The sequence below is a fragment of the Pantherophis guttatus genome, chromosome 7 (genome assembly GCF_059756535.1).
Source record: "Pantherophis guttatus breed Tessera chromosome 7, ASM5975653v1, whole genome shotgun sequence".
Taxonomy (NCBI): domain Eukaryota; kingdom Metazoa; phylum Chordata; class Lepidosauria; order Squamata; family Colubridae; genus Pantherophis; species Pantherophis guttatus.
The window spans coordinates 93687328-93707420 of record NC_142069.1 but is presented as its reverse complement, the minus strand read 5'-3'; the positions used below and the strand labels follow the sequence as shown (position 1 = coordinate 93707420).

Below are 20093 nucleotides of genomic sequence, written 5' to 3'. Positions count from 1 at the left end.
TCTTACAACTCTGGACTGGATTTTGAGTAGTCTTCTGCATGCTCCTATTAAAAGCAAACCACTCAGGCATGCTTCTTTCAGAGAATCTGTTTTGGTTTTCATTCCTCATCTGTTGTTATCTCCTCAACCTTGAGTAAATTGCTAATTTCCATGGCAACTGTGTGTGGAATGTATAATTGAAACCAGAAGCGGGCCAATGGCTATGTCATCAGGCTTGAGGGCCCTATGGGAATGGTGAGTTGTTGAGGTGGCTCCACTGTTATTAATATCTGTCATTCTCTCATCGCCTTTTTAAAATTATAATATTAATTTTTAAACTGATTTGTTTTTTATATTATTATTTTTTTTTAATTGTGCACTGGCTAGAGTTGCATTTTGTGAGATGAGCAACTATGTAAATATGATGAATAAATAAATAGTTCCTGAACTATGCTTTTTCCTGTGAGGACCCAACTACACCCACTACTACATTGGAGGCAAGAAGAACTACTGAGATAAATATTCCCTGCACACATAAGGTCTGGAAACTGAGCAGAGGGTCTTGTAACCATGTGCACAGCTGTAGGGGCAATAGCCTTTTTTTTTAAGTGCAGAGAGGAGCAGATGTCCCTTTGGTGAATCAAAGGTTTGTCAACTCGAGTTCAGCCACAACCATCAACTCTCCAAGGCTAGCCAGGAACATCCACCTGTGTTGCTTCCCCTTCATTCATGAGCCTACTTTTCCTCCAGGAACTTAAATGTTTGGTAATCTCCTCTTTTTTTTTTTTTTTTATCTCCCCAGAAGAATTCTGTGAGAAAAAAAACGGCCAGAGACGGATGGGCCAGCAGCAGCTCCAGTCCAGCCGGAGAATTTTGGTGGCTGCAGTCAGCTCTTTCCAGTACCACAAAGACTCACCAATGCTCAAAGCTTCGAAGAATTCCTCCCAAATTTCATGTGCATCCTTACTAAGTGCCAGCTGGAAGACCATTTTTATGAGGAAACAAGGTTAAGTCACAATTTACATGTCCAATTATCTTTTATGATAATGAAATAAATCCATCAAGAGATCTACCACAAGCTTTTAACAGAGGCAGAACATAAAGTGCAGAGAACTATGAAAGACTGATCTTCCCTCAGCTACATGATTCAGCAAGCATCTGTGAGTTTCAACAAGTCTATAAATAGCAAGTGGGTTCTTAGCATTTCAGTGCTGCAGATTACTGACAAAAACCTAGAATAAGACTGGTTGCGTTTACTTGCATGGCATCCCTTTAGTATCTGGGTATTTGATATTAAATATCCAAGAAGAATCTTTTCTAAGGCATTTGAGCACTCTCTTCCAATATTACTGATGGTTACCCAAAATAGGAAGGTAGGTTGCGCTATGATTTCGGCCTAAGTGCAAGGTGGCTTAAATTCACCTCGGTCTTGGGTTAACAATTCTCTTAACGAACGAAAAGTAGCTTTCACTGTGGGGTCTTTGCTCCTCTTTCCTTTCCAACACTATAAACTATAGTTTATATAATATATAAAGCATCAGCAATTTATTCCAAGACAATGAATTTCTTAAAACTTGCTCCATTGTTCAAATATAAGCAATATAGGGAATGAATGCTAGGGGGAAAAAAAGCACTGCATATGATACACAATAAACTTTTAACCAAACCACCCGAGTCATTTTCCTCAGACTAGGAAGGGGTCAAATAATTGATATGCATGGATTGTGGGGGGAAAAAAGCAACTCATCACAACAACACTGGAGCAAAAGAGAGCTGCGCCTACCTACCTCTGTGATGTGGGGCGTGGGATTAAAGCCACAAAGGCTGCATACCACAATCCTGCACTCTGTGCACCTGTTGTAATTTGGAGTGTCTATAGACCCCACATTCAGGCCAGTTTTGCAGAGAGGACACAGGGAGGCCGGTGGGGGCCCTTGGGGTGCTTCCGGTGGCCCCGCCCCCTTTTCTGTCCCAGCCCCATCAGGCGCCTGGGAGGCCCGGGCAGGCAACAGCTTCTTCTCAGTCTCTGGCTGGCTGGCTTCCTTTTGAGAGGTTTTTTCTGTCACAGGAGGCTTTGCTTCCTTCTTTGCAGGCGCCCCCTTAGGAGATGGTGGAGGGGGGTCTTTTTGCAGGACAGGGGGAGGGGGCTGCTTGGAGGGGGTCAAAGGGGTAGGTCCCGGTGCCTGAGCTCCTGGCTGGCCTGATGTGGTGATCAAATTGGAAGCCTGGCTGAAAATCGAAGCCCCAAATCCAAACAGCTTTCCGGTAACCGTTTCTGGAGGAGCTGCAGGAAGTGACTTGGGAGCATCACCTCCTGCATGAATGCCAAAACGCTTGGCTTGTTCCGGTGCTTTTGGAGGCAGTTGGGCTTGAACCTGAGGTCGGGCTTGGCTGGGCTTCGCGCCCATTGAGGCTTGTTGACCTTTTGGAGTCGATTTGGCATCTGGTTTGGGATTCAACTGGGGCTGGATTTTCATAGAAGATTCCTTTACTCCTGCTGTTTCAGCTTCCATTTGGACCTTAGCATTTAAATCGGTTTCAAGCTGAGCGCTAAGTTTTGTTTCAGACTTTTGAGAAGACACTTGAGATAAAGTTTTGCAATCTGGAGCAGCAATTATATCAACAGGTGCATGTTGGTCCTGTGGTAGGTTGTCATCTTCTGACCTCTGAAGGTGTTCTGCTTTACGTTGAGTGAGTAAAGGCTTGGAGCCATTTTGTTTGGAATCCAATTGTGAAGGTTTAGTTGCGGCATCACTTGTAAGTTTCTGAGGACTAGACTGCCTCTGTTTATCCTCACTTCCTGACAGCTTGGCCTGGATGGACTTCAGGGTAGATTCTGCCAGCTTGGGTTCAGCAGGAAGAGCCTCTGCTTTTGCAGGAGAAGAACTGGGCAGAGTAGCCTGCTTTGTTTGCATTGGTGGCTTTTTCTGCTCCAAGGACTTGGTCACATCATGTTTTAGAGCAGTTTCTTTCTTCTTCATAGCTGGCTGTGGTTGAGAAGCTGCTTTGGCTGAAGTTTCTTGCTTGGGTACTGAAGGTCCAGAGCCGTGAGCAGGAGCTAAGTCCCCACCTAAAGCTCTTTGCATCTGGCAGGTTAAACATAACCATTCTTTAATCTGTATGCATAATTAAAAAACAAAACAAAACATCAAGACAGAATTATATCCATGGTACCAAAAGATTCACTTTACATTATTTGAAGGGACTGACTGGGTTTATTTTTTGCTTTCTTATTACTTTCTTACTTTCCCTTCTTAAATTTCAGATACATTTCAATAAAAGAGTTCTCTCACAAGTCCTGTGACCATTAGCTACTTTATGATACCTTACCATTTCTGATCTGTTTTCTAAATCACGTCTTTAAAAGCATCAAAACTACATTTAATTTATTACCTTGTTATATTTGTGCTGGTTGAGTGCAAACGCATGGTCCATGTTAACTTTTTTGGTGGAAATAGAATCATTTGGAAACATTTTTTAAAGTCAAAATGGTTTGAAGAAAACATTTTGTTATTATGACTGGAAAATCATAACAATCTTTCAATTCCACTGTTGATGTACCATCCATAATCTGAGTCAAGACTTTTAAGGTTATTATGAGATTTAAGATGGCTTCACCTGGCCAGAGAAGTTCCCAACGGGACGACAGGACTGGTAACCTAGGACTCAGAGGAAGGGATAAGCAAAGGCAGAAGAAACGGATGAAGGGAAACAGGACAAGAATCTTGGATATTTAAAGCAACTGCCATGTAAAGGGAAGAGTTGATTTCCTGCGATTGACGAGGCTTATTGTGATGGGTTGAAATTGTGGAGCAGTGCATGTGAACAAAAATTAGGAGGAAATTTCTGACTTTATGCACTGTCAACCAGGTCGCCTCAGGAAAGACTGAATAGCAATTTGTCTGAAATGCTTTAGCACAGATCAGTGGGTTGGACTGGACAACCCATGAAGTCACTTCCAGCTATATGATAAGCTTTACTTTTATTTTTATTAATGCTTCTGACCATGTGATAATGTTAATTTTCATTATTATAGACCACTGGAGTACAGAAATATACTTAACGAATGAGAAACTGATTCAGTTCCCATTGTTAGGTACCAGGTTTACCACAAAACACTTGAAAACTGTATCCAGTAGATTCTCACTAGATCCCTAGCTTCATTGAATCACCAGCAAATAACTTTGAAGAAAAAAAAAATCTATATTTAAAGATAAATATATCAAAACTTTGTAATAATTTCTTAGCTATATTAACAATATTTTATCAATTAGATTTCAAACCAAAAATACTGAATATCTTCTATCTTTAGATAGAAGTATGACAGAAATTTTATAAATATATTTATCATTAAAACAAAGAGTCGGAAAGGTGGAGTCCAAAGCAGTTTCTTAGGGCTCAACTCAAAGTCCCTATTATCTCTTCACCTTCACAATTAATGCACTGTGTATGCAAGATATCCATGAGACCTAGAGCTTCCACAGAACTGCAATTTCCTAGTAACTATTAATGCAAGATAAATGATGTAACTAGATTATATTAATCTGGTTCGGCAGGTCCACAACCCTTCAAAGGGGAGGTTGAGATTGGCGGGCACGAGGGAGAAATCGAATGCAATGACCTGTTTCCTTTTTAGATGTGAGGGTGAAGATAAATGAACGGGACATAGGTCAGAAGTAGAAATGTGAACCTTGTAATGTTTGCTTAGGCAGTGAGATTTTCAGCACTCCGAAGAATCTGTCTGCAATTGGAGACTCCCTAAATTTTTGGTTCATTATGCAGAGCTTTGTAGTTACAGCAGAGCAAGAAAACCCCAGTGGAAGAAATTAGGTCATGATACCACAGTCAGTTACAGCAATTCAGCCTAGCCAAGGAGACCTGTCTTATACTATTTAAAATGTTATACTTTTGCAACATTACTTAATTTATACATTTCATGTGGCAGCATGCTCTACTGGCTTAGGGGGCAGAAATGTACACATCAAGTAGCTTTTCCATTTTACAATCAGGAACTCACTGAAACTTAAGCTACACGCATACTTCATTTTTTGAAGGCTTGCAGCATCTGTTTCTGATTTTTAAATGAACTTGTAAGAAAGTTAGTAATTTAATATACACAAGAAACTTGTAAGTAAAGCAATATTGATTCAAGATTTGGGACATCAGCCTCATAAAAAAATCCCAGTAAACTCTTCACTTTTGGCATATAATTTCTTTCAAATACTTCTGTGGGAGAACTGAGGAGTTCAAATTCTAAAGATTATTGAAGCAAAATGCATTATTTTAACTTTATTTATATGCATAAAGAAGCACCGTGTACACCCCATATACATATCAGACGTCAGTTGAGGTTTTTTTGTATGTATGTGTGTATACACATATACACTGAATTCCCATTAGGCTAGCTACCACAACAGGTAAGTGCTTGTGCAAGTTCTAACCGAAAGGGCATCACATCGCCTCCTCTTGTTACCCCTTTTTGCACATGGAAAATTAGAAAAAAAAATCTAATCAGAGTATATACCAAATATAGTTCCAAAGGACATTTATCTTCTGTTGTGTCAGATAAAGTATAATATTATGGCCTTCTGAGAGTGGATTAACCTGTCTGACCTAAAATGGAATCAGCTACACTTCCTGCCAGTGTATTCCCTAGAAAACGTCTCAAATCATATGACTCTGTTACACCAGCAAGTCGTGGTTGCCAGGCAACATTAATACTGGTGCTGATGAAGATCTGAATTTGCTATCTTTAGGGATGCAGATTTGATGTGCAATTTGCTTGGGTGAAGAAAACTGATGTGAATTTTGATAGTGATGATACATAGAGATGCTTTAAGAGATTTGTTCGAAATAATGACAGCAATTTTAGGCAGCTTGCCATGATCAGTCTTGTTATGGAGAAACCCTGAAAAAACTTCCATGACATTCTCAGTTCTCAGCTTGTCTGAAATTTAGCTTCCTTTCAATAATGTGTTTTTTTTAATGGGACCATACATTTATATCTTAAATGTACCGTACTTACCTCTGTTATATGAGGATTAGGATCAAAGCCGCATAAACTGCAGACTACAGTTTGACACTGGGTGCAGGTGTTATAATTGGCCTTCTCAGGAATGTGCAGGAGGAGTTCAGTGTTTGTGCAAAGTGGGCAAAACTTTTTTTGTGTGTCTTGTAATCCGGGTTGTGAGGGAATCCCATGTTGCTGCTGGGAAGGCCAGGAAGGTGGATGGTCAGTTTTTGTCAGCCCCGCCTGTTGCTGGGATTGAACGGTAGGCTCAGCCTGTTGGGTGGGAGGCTTCGCGGGGAGCCCAGGCTGCTGAGAGGGTTGCTTTCCAGGTCCTCCAGGCTGGGGAAGGGCTGATTTTGCGGGACCAGCCAAACGTTGCAATGGTTGCTTACTGGAGGCTGCTGGTTCAGCCTTTGCAGGACCTTCCGGCTGCTGAGCTTTCTGCTTAGAAGGAGGCGCTCCCTGCTGGGGTGTTGGTTTTTTGAGAACAGGGGACTGGGAGGCTGTTTTAGCAAGGCCCACACTAGGAGGCTTTTCAGTTCCCAACTGTTGTGGGGAAGATTTTGCAGGTTTCGTAGATTCTTGTTTTGGGATCGGAGAGGTGGGTGGTCCTGGACACTGTTTTGCTTCTTCTGCTGTTTGGCCAGAGCCTGGTTTCTGGCTTTGCTTAGGGATTCCAGATTGTAGTTGCTGCTGTGGCATCTGCTTGGGAGGTCGTGCTTTTTGTGGGGCCGGTTTGATGGGCCCATGTTGTGGACTGCTTGGCTTGGGAGATGAATGCTGCAGAGGTTGCTTGGAGAGTCCCTCTTGTTGCTCAGATCTATCCTGATCCTTTTGGGTGGGCTTCACTTTCTTGGAGCCTTCATTCTGGTTTGTATCTGAGTCAGATATCAAACCAAAAGGATTGAATTTATTTACAACTGATGTGACTGCGCCAAATGGGTTGGCATCTGAGAGAAAGCTGGGCATCATAGCTGGCTTCTGGTCATCTTTTAAATCAGTCTTTGATTTAGACTCTCTCAAACTCATGGATGATGTGCTTCTTCCAGGGACCTGTTGCTCTGTTTTCAGGGTATCAACTGTTTTGCTTTTACTTAGCGTAGGGCGCCCAGGATCTGGTAGCTTGCTCTGAGGAGCTGGAGGCTTGCCCTGTTGCTTTGGGTGATCACTGCCATCCGGTGGAGCAGATCTGTAAAGATATCATAATATAAGCAAAGTTAACCCAATGCAATGACATCTGAATATTAGAAACCAAAACAAGAAAATGAATCCAATGTTGTAATTCAAATAAAGATGTCCTTCTCATTTCCCATCCTTCACATGCAGAGGCCATTTTCCAAATTGAGAGTATAGGTGATAGGTGACAGGTAGGTGATGCAAAATTATATATGACATTTCCTGCTGGGGCTGAATTTTATTAGCGGTGATTGTTATATTGGCTATATTTCTGATTTTCACTATAGTATGTTTATTAATAGGACCAGCAAAAATCCAAAACAGTTGAATATTATCTAACCTGAGAAAATTCTCATCTTCAAAGAATCCTAGATTGGAAGGAATCTTGAAAGTCTTCAAGACCAGGAAAATCTCACACTATCCCAGGCCAATGGCTTTCCAACCTTCACTTCAAAACCCTCGGTGAATGAGACCCTCATGACTTCAGCAGGCAGAGAAATTCTTCCACTGTTTAAAAGTTCTTGAAGAGATTACATAATGGAGCAAAAGACTAAACTGAATACCCACTTTGGACAATTTTTGTCCAACCTTTTACCCAGGCATTACACATGGTAAAGGTATGAATATATAATTCAAAAGTCAAATGAATCCCACTAACCAAGGACTGAAGTGGCTGTCTAGTTTTAGGACCAGGCACATTTTTTCAAGCTACATCTGACTTGATGATCATAATTTGTGCATGCCTGTAATATTTCAGAAACTCAACATTGCACAAGGAACGTATCAAAAGTCAAGCTTTTTATCCCTGAATATATGTCAGGTAAAATGATAGTAATGTGCATAAAGCAAAAATCAATAAAAGACTCAACTTTTAATTCTAATGTGTGCGCTGCCACTATTTTGGAAAAATGTCAGAGTGAAATTCCGCTCTCTTCAGCAGAGTGTGCTGAATGGCTCTCTCTCTCTCTCTGAAAAATAGTTTGTTCCTTAACTCTTCTACTCTGCTTTGAGTTATGTGTTTCAGTTTTCAGCATCAACTATTAAAAGTCCTGATGTCTACAGACATTATTCCCTGCTGCACATTAATTTAAAAATATGTTACTCATGACATTTAACCTATTAAAATTTCTCTGCTCTGAGAATAATAAAAATAAAGTGACCCTGCAATAATTTTTAATCAAGAGCTTCATCAGAAATGAATTGCTTTTATTGTATAAATATTAGGAACCTACAGTACTATGTTGGATTTGTCCAAATGCCAAAGTAAATTATTTTAACTGGTTAATATTTTCAGCTGGCAAAATCCTTATGACAATGGATCGCTACTGAAAAGCTTCCAAATTCCTCCTCATGGAGGAAGAGGACTCAGAAGGTGAGGGGGAGGAACTGACAAGGCCTCCCTCTCCAGGACCCTCCTCTCTGGCAATGCCTCAGGTTCCATCCGAAGGCCAGGAGGAACAGCCTGGGATGGGCCAGGAGGAAGGCATTTCGGAGCACCCATTGATAGAGAGTGATAATGATGAATCCTGGCTTGATCCCAGGCAGCATCGGAAGGAGAAGCGTGCGCAGCGAAGGAAGAGGCGTGGGAGGGCCAGGGATTGAGCTGAGTCATTGAGCCATGCCCCACAAGGGATAAAAGGGGGCGTGATTGCTCAGCAGGCTTTGAGACGGACAAAAGTTTAAACTCTAAAGAGTCACATCGTGAATCCTGCACTTCGGCTCAGATATATTTTGGACTAAACTCTTGTGGATAATTTGTCGCTCTGGAAACGGACTGCAGATAAGGCCTCTCCTGTTTTTTGGGAGTACTAATTGGACTTGGCAGGCTTTTTACAGTTAGCTGCCAGAACTCTCGTCTGCCAGGAATTTTGATCTGTTTATACAATGAATTATTGGCAGGCATGTTTGATATTGCATTTGTCTGTGTGAGGACGGGGGACAGAACAGTAAGGCTTATATGCCCTCCCATTTATGATTACATAAAAATGTCATGCCTATACAGGGAAAGTATAGCTTTCCTGTATAAACTTCTTAGGAAATCTATCATGTAAAAATAACCATAAAAGAAGGTGTATTTATTTAATTTATTTATTAGATTTATATTGCCGCCCATTCGCCCATGGCTTATAAGCATACTGCCATTCCACCAAACTTTCTTTTTAAACTATTAATTTCATTTCTTCAAAACTCATTTCTACAGCTTTAAAATATAAAGCGAACACAGATATTTACAAAATTAATATATAAATATTATTGCAAGATGTACGAAGAGCAGCCTAGGGTTGATTCCCAAGCTAATTGTTTCTGTCTTAACACTTAAATGAACCATGATTTAAAATTGTACATTTTAATTGTTGCTGAAAAGTTTTATTTTATTTTCCCTTTTTAGATATAATGTTTAGTGACTCTTTCATATCAAATTTATAAAGGTAGACATCATAAGATTCTTGTACAGGGTAACATTGAAGCAAAATTATGAAAACTTATGCTGGTACAGTGACAGTCAGTAATTACTCTAACAGTTACTTTTGATTTTCTCCACTTTACTTGCCAATAAATTGAAATTAAAGCCATCAAGCCTTTTTTGTGGAATCCACACAGTTTTCTTCCCTGTAAATTAGTTCCCAGCAATTTTTTTTTTTTGCAGGATTCTCTGTGTAAAACCAATGCAGCTTTTTCTTCTCCCTCCCTCCCCACACTTCAAATAAACTATAAATAACAAAATATTTCAATTATTAGCTTAAAAAATCTCCATCTATGGAGAGAAACACACAATACTAAGTCCTAATCGAAGAGTACACATACCAATTAAAAACAAGCTACTTGTTGCATAGGTAAACCAAACCAATTTTTTTAAAAAAACACCACCACCAGTGCAGGAACAATGACCAAACAAGAACATCACATTCACCCCAATAAACCTTTGGATCAGCCATTAATATCCTATAAAGGTATACTATAACTATTTCAAAATCATCACTTACAACAATATACCATAAAAATAATCCTCCTACAAAATAATATGACAAAAACCCTAGAAAAGAATATGGGTTAAAAAACTGCTATCGTTTTAGATTATTGATTTTTAGATGCTATTATCTTCTTTGTTTTTTGGAGAGAGAGGGAGAGAGGAGAGAGGGAAAAAGATGTAACAGTGATACTATTAAGATATTTTACTGTATGTGGCCTTATGGCTGTAATAAACAGATTTAATTGAATTGAATTAATAGATGCAATTGCATCTCTCACAAAAGGATGCGTTAAGAGCAGAAAAGTTTTGATCCCTCACAACATATCTTGTCCACACAAGCCCTCACTTGCTAAAAATATATCTATAACCAAAGGTTACACTTCAGAAAAGCACATAAAAGTGCCTACATATAAATTACATAAATATAAATATTTATAATATAAATACATTTATATTATAAATATATTTATATAAATATTACATAATATTACATAAATCACATAAATAAATCACATAAATAAATAAATAAATAAATAAATAAATAAAATAAAATAAAATAAAATTTATATCAACTGATTGAAGATAAGTCTCTGGAAGGGATCATCTAAAGGAACCAGATGTTCTTTTGATGTGACTAAACCACTATGACCAGAAGTGGAAAGGAGTAAAGTTTAAAAACCAACTTCAAACTTTCCTTATCACCAGAAGCCATGTGAACTGATGGGAATAGATATTAAAGCTGGAGAAAAGAACAGGGGGCCTCTAAAAACAAGTCACCCCATTTCCCCATCTCGAAGTCATCCCAAACCCTGAAGAATGGACCACATGAAAATTGCCATTAGGCCAAACCTCGAAGTGCAAAATTGGGGTTATTCCCCCATAAGGAAATTGCACTTCGATTTCATAGAATGCATAGAGCCAATGAGCTTTATACACTAACATTAGAAATGGCTAAGGGGAGGAAGACTGACATATCTTTATATATATATATATATATATATATATATATGCCAGTGCCAGTAAATTCACCCTGCTTTTGTTTTTCTCCCAAGAAAGACCAGCATTTCTTAACATTTCATCAACTGACTTGTGTGTATTTTAATCTGGATAATCTATGCAACAGTGTTGAATTGTAATTTAAAAGCTTTCTGAATTCTGAAAAACAACTGTGTACATATGCCAAATGGTTTAGGCCTGAGGTGACACAGAGTGCATCTGTACAGGGCATTTGCTGCCTAGCAATAGTTTTTCATCTGTTTAATACTTCTGCATATCAAAAGGTTGGCATTTTAAAGAAAGCAGCCAACATTCTCTTCTGACTGAAAGGTTCTGTCATTTAACTGTCCCAAATTTCTGAGAGAGAGAGGAAAAAGCATTCAAGTTCAGCCAAGGGCATTCAGTCTCATCCCTCATCCCTCTAAATCAAAAACCCTCAGTATTTTAGCACAAATATTCCTCCATAAGGAACAAAATGCGTCAGTTATACTCCATCCAGCTCACCGTCTGCCCCATGCTAAACCATAGTGGGGGAGGGGCTTTAGCTAAGGCCACAACTGGAGACCCCAGGGAGGGTCCGGTAAATCCTTAGCCACTGAAGTCCAGCCTGCCTCGCAGGGTTGCTGCAATGGAGATTAAAAGAAAGGAGAAAAGGCAGAGGATGCAGACGGTGATTGGCCCATTTAATTTTGTAAAACATGGCTTAGGACTTGAGGGAACTCAGCTAATTGTGGCTTAATTATGGTAAGCCATAATTAAGCAAGTCTTGGACTAGCATGATCTGTGAATTGGATCCTAAAGAGATGAGTTTAACTTTCTATGTGGAATCTTAGATTGGAAGGGATTATTAGGGCTATCAAAATCAACCACTTGCATCCCTAGCAGATTTCAAAAAAGGGACAGAATAAAAATGTACATTAAAACAACATGGTCATATACATATTTACTGAGGATACAAAATTATAAACAATTTAGCAGTGGTCCTGACTTCTAATGCTAGTAATAACATTTGTAAGGTCCTTGATCTATTTTGTCATGGTTCTGGTTTTATTTTATATTTTTATTTCTCTGCCACCCAGAGTTCCTCTAAGAGCATTTCTCTCCTTCCCTTTTCCTTGCAGCAGGGAGAAACTCAAGGTATGTTTTCCAGAGCTGTGTGTCATTCGAACTAGGCAGATCAACTAAGTTCATGGAAATAGGTATCCTTCAAATCCAGCTTTATTTACAAAGCTGGCTTGTTTCAACTAACCACAGTTAAGACTGTGGATTTGGGCCTAATGCAAAATGCTAATTAATCTGAAGTAGAAGAAATAAAGCCTGAGGTTTGCTGTGCTATTACAACATTAAACAATGTTTTAACCTTTACAGAGGTAAACAATTTTCATACTGTTTCCTAGCTATCTATGTTCATGCCCGTGAAATTACCAGGAACTGAATCTGACTTGGGGAAGATTTCTCACACTTATTGCAAATCTGTTGTATCTATTGGGCCTACCCTTATTTTGTCCCATATAATTCCAGTTCAATTTCAGAATTTTGATTAAACTAACTCATAAAATGAGCAACTACGTATACGAATCAAAACCACTCTGGGATTATACTATGCAGGCTGATTCAGAACAAGCAAAGCAAAATATTTCCTCATATAGTGCCCAGTGAAATACAGAAGTTTCTTCCGTATGATGTGATGGTGGCTATCAAATCTTTAAATGTTAGACAAATTTATGGCCAGCTAGTACAAGAGCCACATACTGCCTACAGAATCAGAGCCTCTTTGTGAGCTTCCTTTAAGCATCTGGTTAGCCATTTGTGTGGGAAACTATGTTTAACTATGAACAAAAAAAGCAGCAACAATAGACATGCATGGGAGTACAGGTGGGTTGAGTATGTTGGTACATCCCATCTTCTTTACTATAAACATTTAGATTTGCTCAAGATCCTGTGAATTATTTATTTATTTATTTATTATTTAAATTTTTATACCGCCCTTCTCCCGAGGGACAGCCACAATAAAATAACATATCTCCATAAAATTTAAAAACAGTTTAAAACATATTAAATAATTTGGCCCTTATATTAAAAACTAAAAAACTAAAACACCCATTAAAATTCATTATTTAAGCCAGCCCAGCCTGTTGGAACAGTAAAGTCTTAAGGGCACGGTGAAAGGTACGTAGGTCAGGGATCATATGTATCTCTGGGGGCAATTCATTCCAGAGGGCAGGTGCCCCCACAGAGAAGGCTCTCCCCCTGGGGGTCGCCACTCGACATTGTTTGGCTGACGGCACCCTGAGGAGTCCCTCTCTGTGGGAGCATATTGGCCGGTGGGAGGCTATCGGTGGCAGAAGGCGATCTCGTAAGTACCCAGGTCCTAAGCCATGGAGCACTTTAAAGATGGTAATCATCACCTTGAATCGCACCTGGAAGACCACCGGGAGCCAGTGCAGCTCGCGCAGGAGAGGTGTTACATGGGTGCGCCGTGTCGCTCCCATAATCACTCGCGCAGCCACATTCTGGACCAGCTGGAGCCTCCGAGTGCTCTTCAAGAGGAGCCCCATGTAGAGAGCATTACAGTAGTCCAGACGGGAAGTGACGAGGGCATGAATGACCGTGCGCAAGGCGTCCCAGTCCAGAAAGGGGTAAATCAGGTGAACCTGATAAAAAGCCTCCCTGGCCACCACTATCATATGATCTTCTAAAGACAGCCGTGCATCCAGGAGGACACCCAAGTTGTGAGCCCTCTCTGAGGGGGCCAAGATCTCACCCCCAATAGTCAGCGATGGAGCAAGCTGGCTATACCAGGATGCCGGAAACCACAGCCACTCGGTCTTGGAGGGGTTGAGTCTGAGCTTGTTTCTCCCCATCCAGATCCGCACGGCCTCCAGGCACCAGGACATCACATCAAGGGCATCATTGGGGTGGTCCGGGGTGGAAATGTACAGCTGAGTTTCATCAGCATAGTGATAGAACTTCACCCCAAAACCACGGATGATCTCACCCAGTGGCTTCACATAAATGTTGAACAGGAGGGGCGAGAGGACCGACCCTTGCGGCACCCCACAAACAAGGTGCCTTGAGGTCGACCTCTGTCCCCCTGCCAACACAGATTGCGTACGGTCGGAGAGGAAGAAGGAGAACCACCGCAACAGGGTGCCCCCCATTCCTAACCCCTCCAACCGGTGCAGCATGATACCATAGTCGATGGTATCAAAAGCTGCTGAGAGGTCTAATAGGACCAGGACAGAGGAACAACCCCTGTCCCGAGCCCTCCAGAGATCATCAACCAAGTTTTTTTTAGAACAAAACATTAAAAACCCATACACTCCATTCCATGGCCGGGTCTCGCAAGATTGTCGTAGCGAGATCAACGGCCCCAGGCCTGCCGGAAAAGCCAGGTCTTCACTGCTTTCTGGAAGACCAATAGGGTGGGGGTGGTCCAGATCTCAGGAGGTAATTGGTTCCAGAGAGCCAGGGCAGCCACAGAGAAGGCCTTCCCCCGTGGGCCCACCAACCAACATTGTTTAGCTGATGGGACCCGGAGAAGACCAGCTCTGTGGGATCTTACCGGTCGCTGGGAGCTATGCGGTAGAAGGCGGTCTCAAAGATAACCTGGCCCTGAGCCATGTAGGGCTTTAAAGGTAATAACCAACACCTTGAATTGTGTCCGGAGACCCATAGGGAGCCAGTGCAGCTCACGGAGAATTGGTGTAATATGGGTGTATCTAGGTGCACCCACAATAGCTCGTGCAGCTGCATTCTGGACCAACTGTAGTCTCCAAACACTTTTCAAGGGTAGCCCCATGTAGAGCACGTTTCAATAATCCAACCGTGAGGTGACAAGGGCATGAATGACTGTGAGGAGAGCCTCCTGATCCAAGTAGGGTCGTAATTGGTGCACCAGGCAAACCTGTGCAAAGGTCCCCCTAGCCACAGCTGTCAGATGTTGTTCCAATCTTAGCTGTGAGTCTAGGAGGACATCCAGATTGCGAGCCTGTTCTGAGGGGGATGATTTCTCCCCCCACCAGGACCAAGGATGGACAATCGACATAGTCTTTAGGAGGCAGTACCCACAGCCATTCAGTCTTGTCTGAGCCTGTTGACTCCCATCCAGGCCCTCACAGCCTCCAGGCACCGGCACATCACATCCACTGCCTCACTGGACTGATGGGGGATGGAGATATACAGCTGCATATCATCAGCATATTGCTGATATCCCACCCCATATCGTTGGATGATTTCACCCAGCGGTTTCATGTAGATGTTAAATAGGAGGGGTGAGAGGACCGAGCCCTGAGGCACCCCGCAAACGACCTCTGTTCTCCTACCAACACTGACTGTGACCGACCAGAGAGATAGGAGGAGAACGGGCCTGGTGGCTCATCAGACTAAACGCATTGTGATTAACCCCAGCTGTCTGCAATTACTGTAAGTTCGAATCTCACCAGGCTCAAGGTTGACTCAGCCTTCCATCCTTTCTAAGGTAGGTAAAATGAGGATCCAGTTTGTGGGGGCAATAAGCTGACTTTGTATAAATATACAAAAGTATGAAGGCTATTGCTTAATGCATTGTAAGCTGCTCTGAGTCTCCGGAGAAGGGCGGCATATAAATCAAATAAAAAAATAATATTAATTTTAAAAAAAAACCACTGCAACACGGTGCCTCCCACTCCCAACTCCCTTAGTCATCCCAGAAGGATACCATGGTCAATGGTATCGAAAGCTGCTGAGAGGTCAAGAAGCACCAAGATAGAGGAATGTCCCCCACCTCGGGCTCGCCATGCTGTAGCCAGGCCTGAAGCCAGAAAAGAGTCCAGATAATCCGTTTCATCTAATGACCGCAGGAGCTGAAGTGCCACCACTTTCTCTACAACCTTTCCCACAAAGTGTAGGTTGGAGACTCGCCGAAAGTTCTTTAATTCTGCTGGGTCCAGGGAAGGCTTCTTGAGGAGGGGCCTTACAACCACTTCCTTTAATGGTTGCGGGAAGGACCCCTCCTCAAGGACGCATTAACTAAAGCCTGGAGCCAGCCTCGTGTCACCTCCCTGCTGGCTGAAACCAGGCAGAAGGGGCACGGGTCCAACAAACAAGTGGAGGAACTCATCACACCTACAGTCTTGTCCACTTCCTCAGGAGTCACCAGCTCAAACTCCTCCCACACAATAGGACTAAGACCCGCCCCCATCATCTCGGTTGGTATTGCCCAATCAGAGTCCAGGTCCATCCGAATCTGAGTGACTTTATCAGATAGAAACTGCACAAACTCCTCAGCTCTACCCTGCAAGGGCTCCTCCGCTCCCCCTGCATTAAGGAGGGAGTGAGTCACCTTAAATAGGGTGGCTGGGCGAGAATCAGTGGATGCAATAAGTGCGGAAAAATGTGAGCACTTTGCCGCCCGTATTGCCACCAAATAAGTCCTAATAAAGGCTCTCAAGAGTGTTCGGTCAGATTCAGATTTACTGGTCCTCCAGCGTCGCTCTAGATGTTCTAGACTCTTCTGGCACTTCATCTCCCAGAGCTCCTCGGTAAACCAGGGAGATTTCCTGGATCCACTGCCATTGAGAGGCCGCAAAGGTACAATCCGGTCCAATGCCCTGGATGCCGCCCTATTCCAGGCAGCCACTAGGGTCTCAGCCGGACTGTGGACAAGGGAGTCAGGTATCTCCCCAAGCTCCTTCTGAAACCCCTCAGGATCCATTAGGCGTCTGGGGCGGAACCACTTAATCGGTTCCGCCTCCCTGCGATGGAGGAGTGGTGTCTTAAAGTCCAACCTCAACAGGAAATGATCTGACCACGACAAGGGAAAAACCTCTATACCCCTTAAGTCCAGAACCTGTCTCCACTGCCCCAAGAGAAACACCAGGTCGAGCATATGTCCCCCCTCATGGGTTGGATCCTGAACTACTTGGGTCAGGTCCATGGTTGTCATGGAAGCCATGAACTCCTGAGCCACATCTGAGGATTTGCCAAGTGACGGCAGGTTGAAGTCCCCCAGTACCATAAGCTGGGGAACTCTACCGCCAACCCGGATGTTGCCTCTAGCAGCACAGGTAAGGCTGTTGTCACGCAGCTGGGAGGCAGGTACATCAACAACAAGCCCAACTGAACCCATGAGTCCAACCTCAAGAGGAGAGACTCACACCCAACAATCTCCGAGGCAGGGATCCTGCAAGGACCAAGACTCTTCCGGACAATAGCTGCCACTCCTCCACCCCTTCCCTGTAATCGTGGCTGATGCAATATCTGAAACCCGTCTGGGCACATCTCTGAGAGGGGCACACCCCCCTCCTGGCCCAGCCACGTGTCAGTTATACATGCCATGTCAGCCCCCTCCTCCGGGATTAAGTCCCAAACAAGGGGAGCCTTGTTAACAACAGACCTGGCATTAAACAGCAGCAGCCTGAGGCCAGGGCCCTGACATCCCAAGTCACCAGGTATACGAGGTGAGCCCAGTGAACCAAAACCAAAGGGGCCAGAACAAGTAATCACTTCGAGGCAGCGAATCCTAGTTCCCCGAGAGTGGCCTACCCCTTGGCTCCTGCCATATCTACCTCTCCCAGTCATAACTGCAATGTTCTGGCTCTCCATCCCCCCAGAGATCCCCTTCCCCACCTCAGCAACCCCCCACCTCCCCAGCAGGCAAGGCACCCCACTCATACCAAACCGGAGGTCATATCTAAGCCCCCATCTGCTTCTGCTTGCACACTCAGCAGAGGGGACTCCACTCCCTGCCCCCGGCTCCCTCATTCTCCCTAATTCCAGCCATTCCAAACCCACTCCTTCCATTCTAATAATTTAAATTTCAATCTATCCCAAACCCACTCATACATACAGACACACACATTCTCCCAAGATAAAATTAATATATTGAGCAACAGTAAAGGATGGTCTAAGCTTCAGAAGATGTCGGATGAAATTGAAGCAAGCCTGGGAGTGCTCTAGGGACTCTACCAATGGCTTGTGAGGAGTCACATATTGAGGTATCCCAGCAAACAGCGAGTACCCTCCAGTCGCTGAGCCTTAGTCCTGTCCGATCATTTCCCAAAGCTGACGGCCACTCCACCATCTTGCCTTGGGAGGCCCAGTGCATTTCACGGAAACCTCCAGTTTTCCCTTCCAATACTCCTCCTGGTTGAGTCCAACTTTCCTCTACGCTAGGACAGTCTAAGGAGCCACAACTTGGCTCTATTTAAAAACGTTTACACGGGAATGAATCCTAGTTTTTTCTAAAAAAAACCTCTAGTCCAGGATAGCTATTTTATCAGCGGCGTGGAAAGTGAAGATTAAAAAATAACTAATCCATTGGATGAATTTCCCCAAATGAGGCACCTTTTTGATAGTGTATAAATGTTGGGTGGGCAGAAAGATTTTGCATTTCAACCACTTCACAACTGAAGATAATTGGCAATGTTTCTAGGTAGAAATTAATATTGTCAGTAATGCATCATATTTTAAATCTAATTAACATACACCTCTTAGTGAAGAAAAACAAGCCAACCTGCCAACAGGTATTTAGGCATAGATAAAAGTTATTGCAAAAGATAGGCCAAGGTATACATTAACTTCAATAAAGATAGGTACAAGAATGAGAAATGGTTTAGAAATTAGTTTGTACTATTGGTAGCAGTAAGTAAGACAAAGTAATAAATAGGTGAAACCGGAGATGGAGCAAAAATGGGAAAGTCTCCAGTCAACTAAGTTAAGATAAAAAGAACACAAAACATATAAGACATGTGGCAGTAAGTACATAGAACAAATTGAATATCAAGCTTTAACAGGATGCAGAACATCTGTTGGTTTAGATGGCCACCTCATTCAGCCTAAATTGTAGGCCATAGATGTACCATGCATATAGTTGCTACGACGTTAGAGAGCATATAAAACATTACGTACATCAAGTAAAACATTAACCAAGCTGTATTTATGTGGGATATCTTTCTACTGTTTGCAATCCATAAAACCTGTTACTTTAGATTAAGTTAATTCCATTAAGATTGAAATATACAAAATAGGGAGAAATTGTCATTGAACAAGTCGGGCAAATAATTAGTGCTAAGTATATATATATATATATATATTACTTTATATTTCCTTTAAAGAGCTATACATGTTTGCAGAGAATATGTACCAATCTGTTGAGATACTATATTTATCTTCCTATGCAGGAAAATTTTAAAATTATTCTGTGCAGTGTCAGTAGGAAAAAAAACACTAATTTAGATCCAAACTCTGTTATGGCAAATCAATTGAACAGATAACATTTTTCAATTGTTGCATCATTTTCTTGTATAAATCATGTTACTTATATAGATTTAGACTATTTATATAATCTAAGTGCTAAATCTAAGTCTAAGTGCTATTACATACACACAGGCTTATACAACATGTGACTGTACTGTATGTCATGCTCAAGCGGGTCTTGAACAAGGTCTGGTGTAACAGACCTTTTTTCACAGCCGTCATTTTGGCATGACATAGTAGGACCCCACACAGGTGTCAGCAATGACAGCGCTTAGGGTTCCCTTCCATTCAGGCTGAGGGGAACCAGGGATCGGCTGTTGCTCAGGTATAAGGGGAAGTTACACCAAACATTGGCCACTTTAGCCTACATTTTTTCTGCTTTTTCCTGTTTTTGAATAGTGCATACAAATCTCCTGTGTTTTCTGGTTGTATTCTAATAAGGAAATTTTGAGACACAATTATACCAATTGCTACAATAGCAACAACGAATCTAACGGTGGCTCCAGACTTCCATTGTCAGGCTCCCAGAATGTGAGTTTGGCAAAAACGTTTTACACTCTACAAACACACCCGTAGCACACAGCATATTGCACCACGGCTGTCTGCCTGCGGCGGCTAAGAAGCCTCCACAGGCAGCGGCGGGAGAGGAAGCGGCCCTTTCAGCACCCTGGACAGCTGCTGGGCCCTGCCGGCCGAGAGGGCGTCAGGAGATGCCGGCGGCCT

At 42.4% G+C, this 20093-nt stretch overlaps 1 protein-coding gene across 7 annotated transcripts in view; it reads right to left on the bottom strand.

Annotated features, from left to right (window-relative positions):
• The window catches only part of PCLO (piccolo presynaptic cytomatrix protein), a 105220-nt gene that overhangs the window by 84225 nt on the left and 902 nt on the right, over positions 1 to 20093 (bottom strand). For all 7 annotated transcript variants that reach the window (XR_015729036.1, XR_009620877.2, XM_060685618.2 and 4 more), the window contains exons 2-3: positions 6005 to 7178; positions 1767 to 3095 (exon numbers count right to left, since the gene is read on the bottom strand). Coding sequence is in view for 5 of the 7 variants with exons in the window: in XM_060685618.2 (XP_060541601.2) it covers positions 1767 to 3095; positions 6005 to 7178 (2503 nt within the window). In the remaining 2 variants the exon portion in view is untranslated. The remainder of the gene's footprint in view (positions 1 to 1766; positions 3096 to 6004; positions 7179 to 20093) is intronic.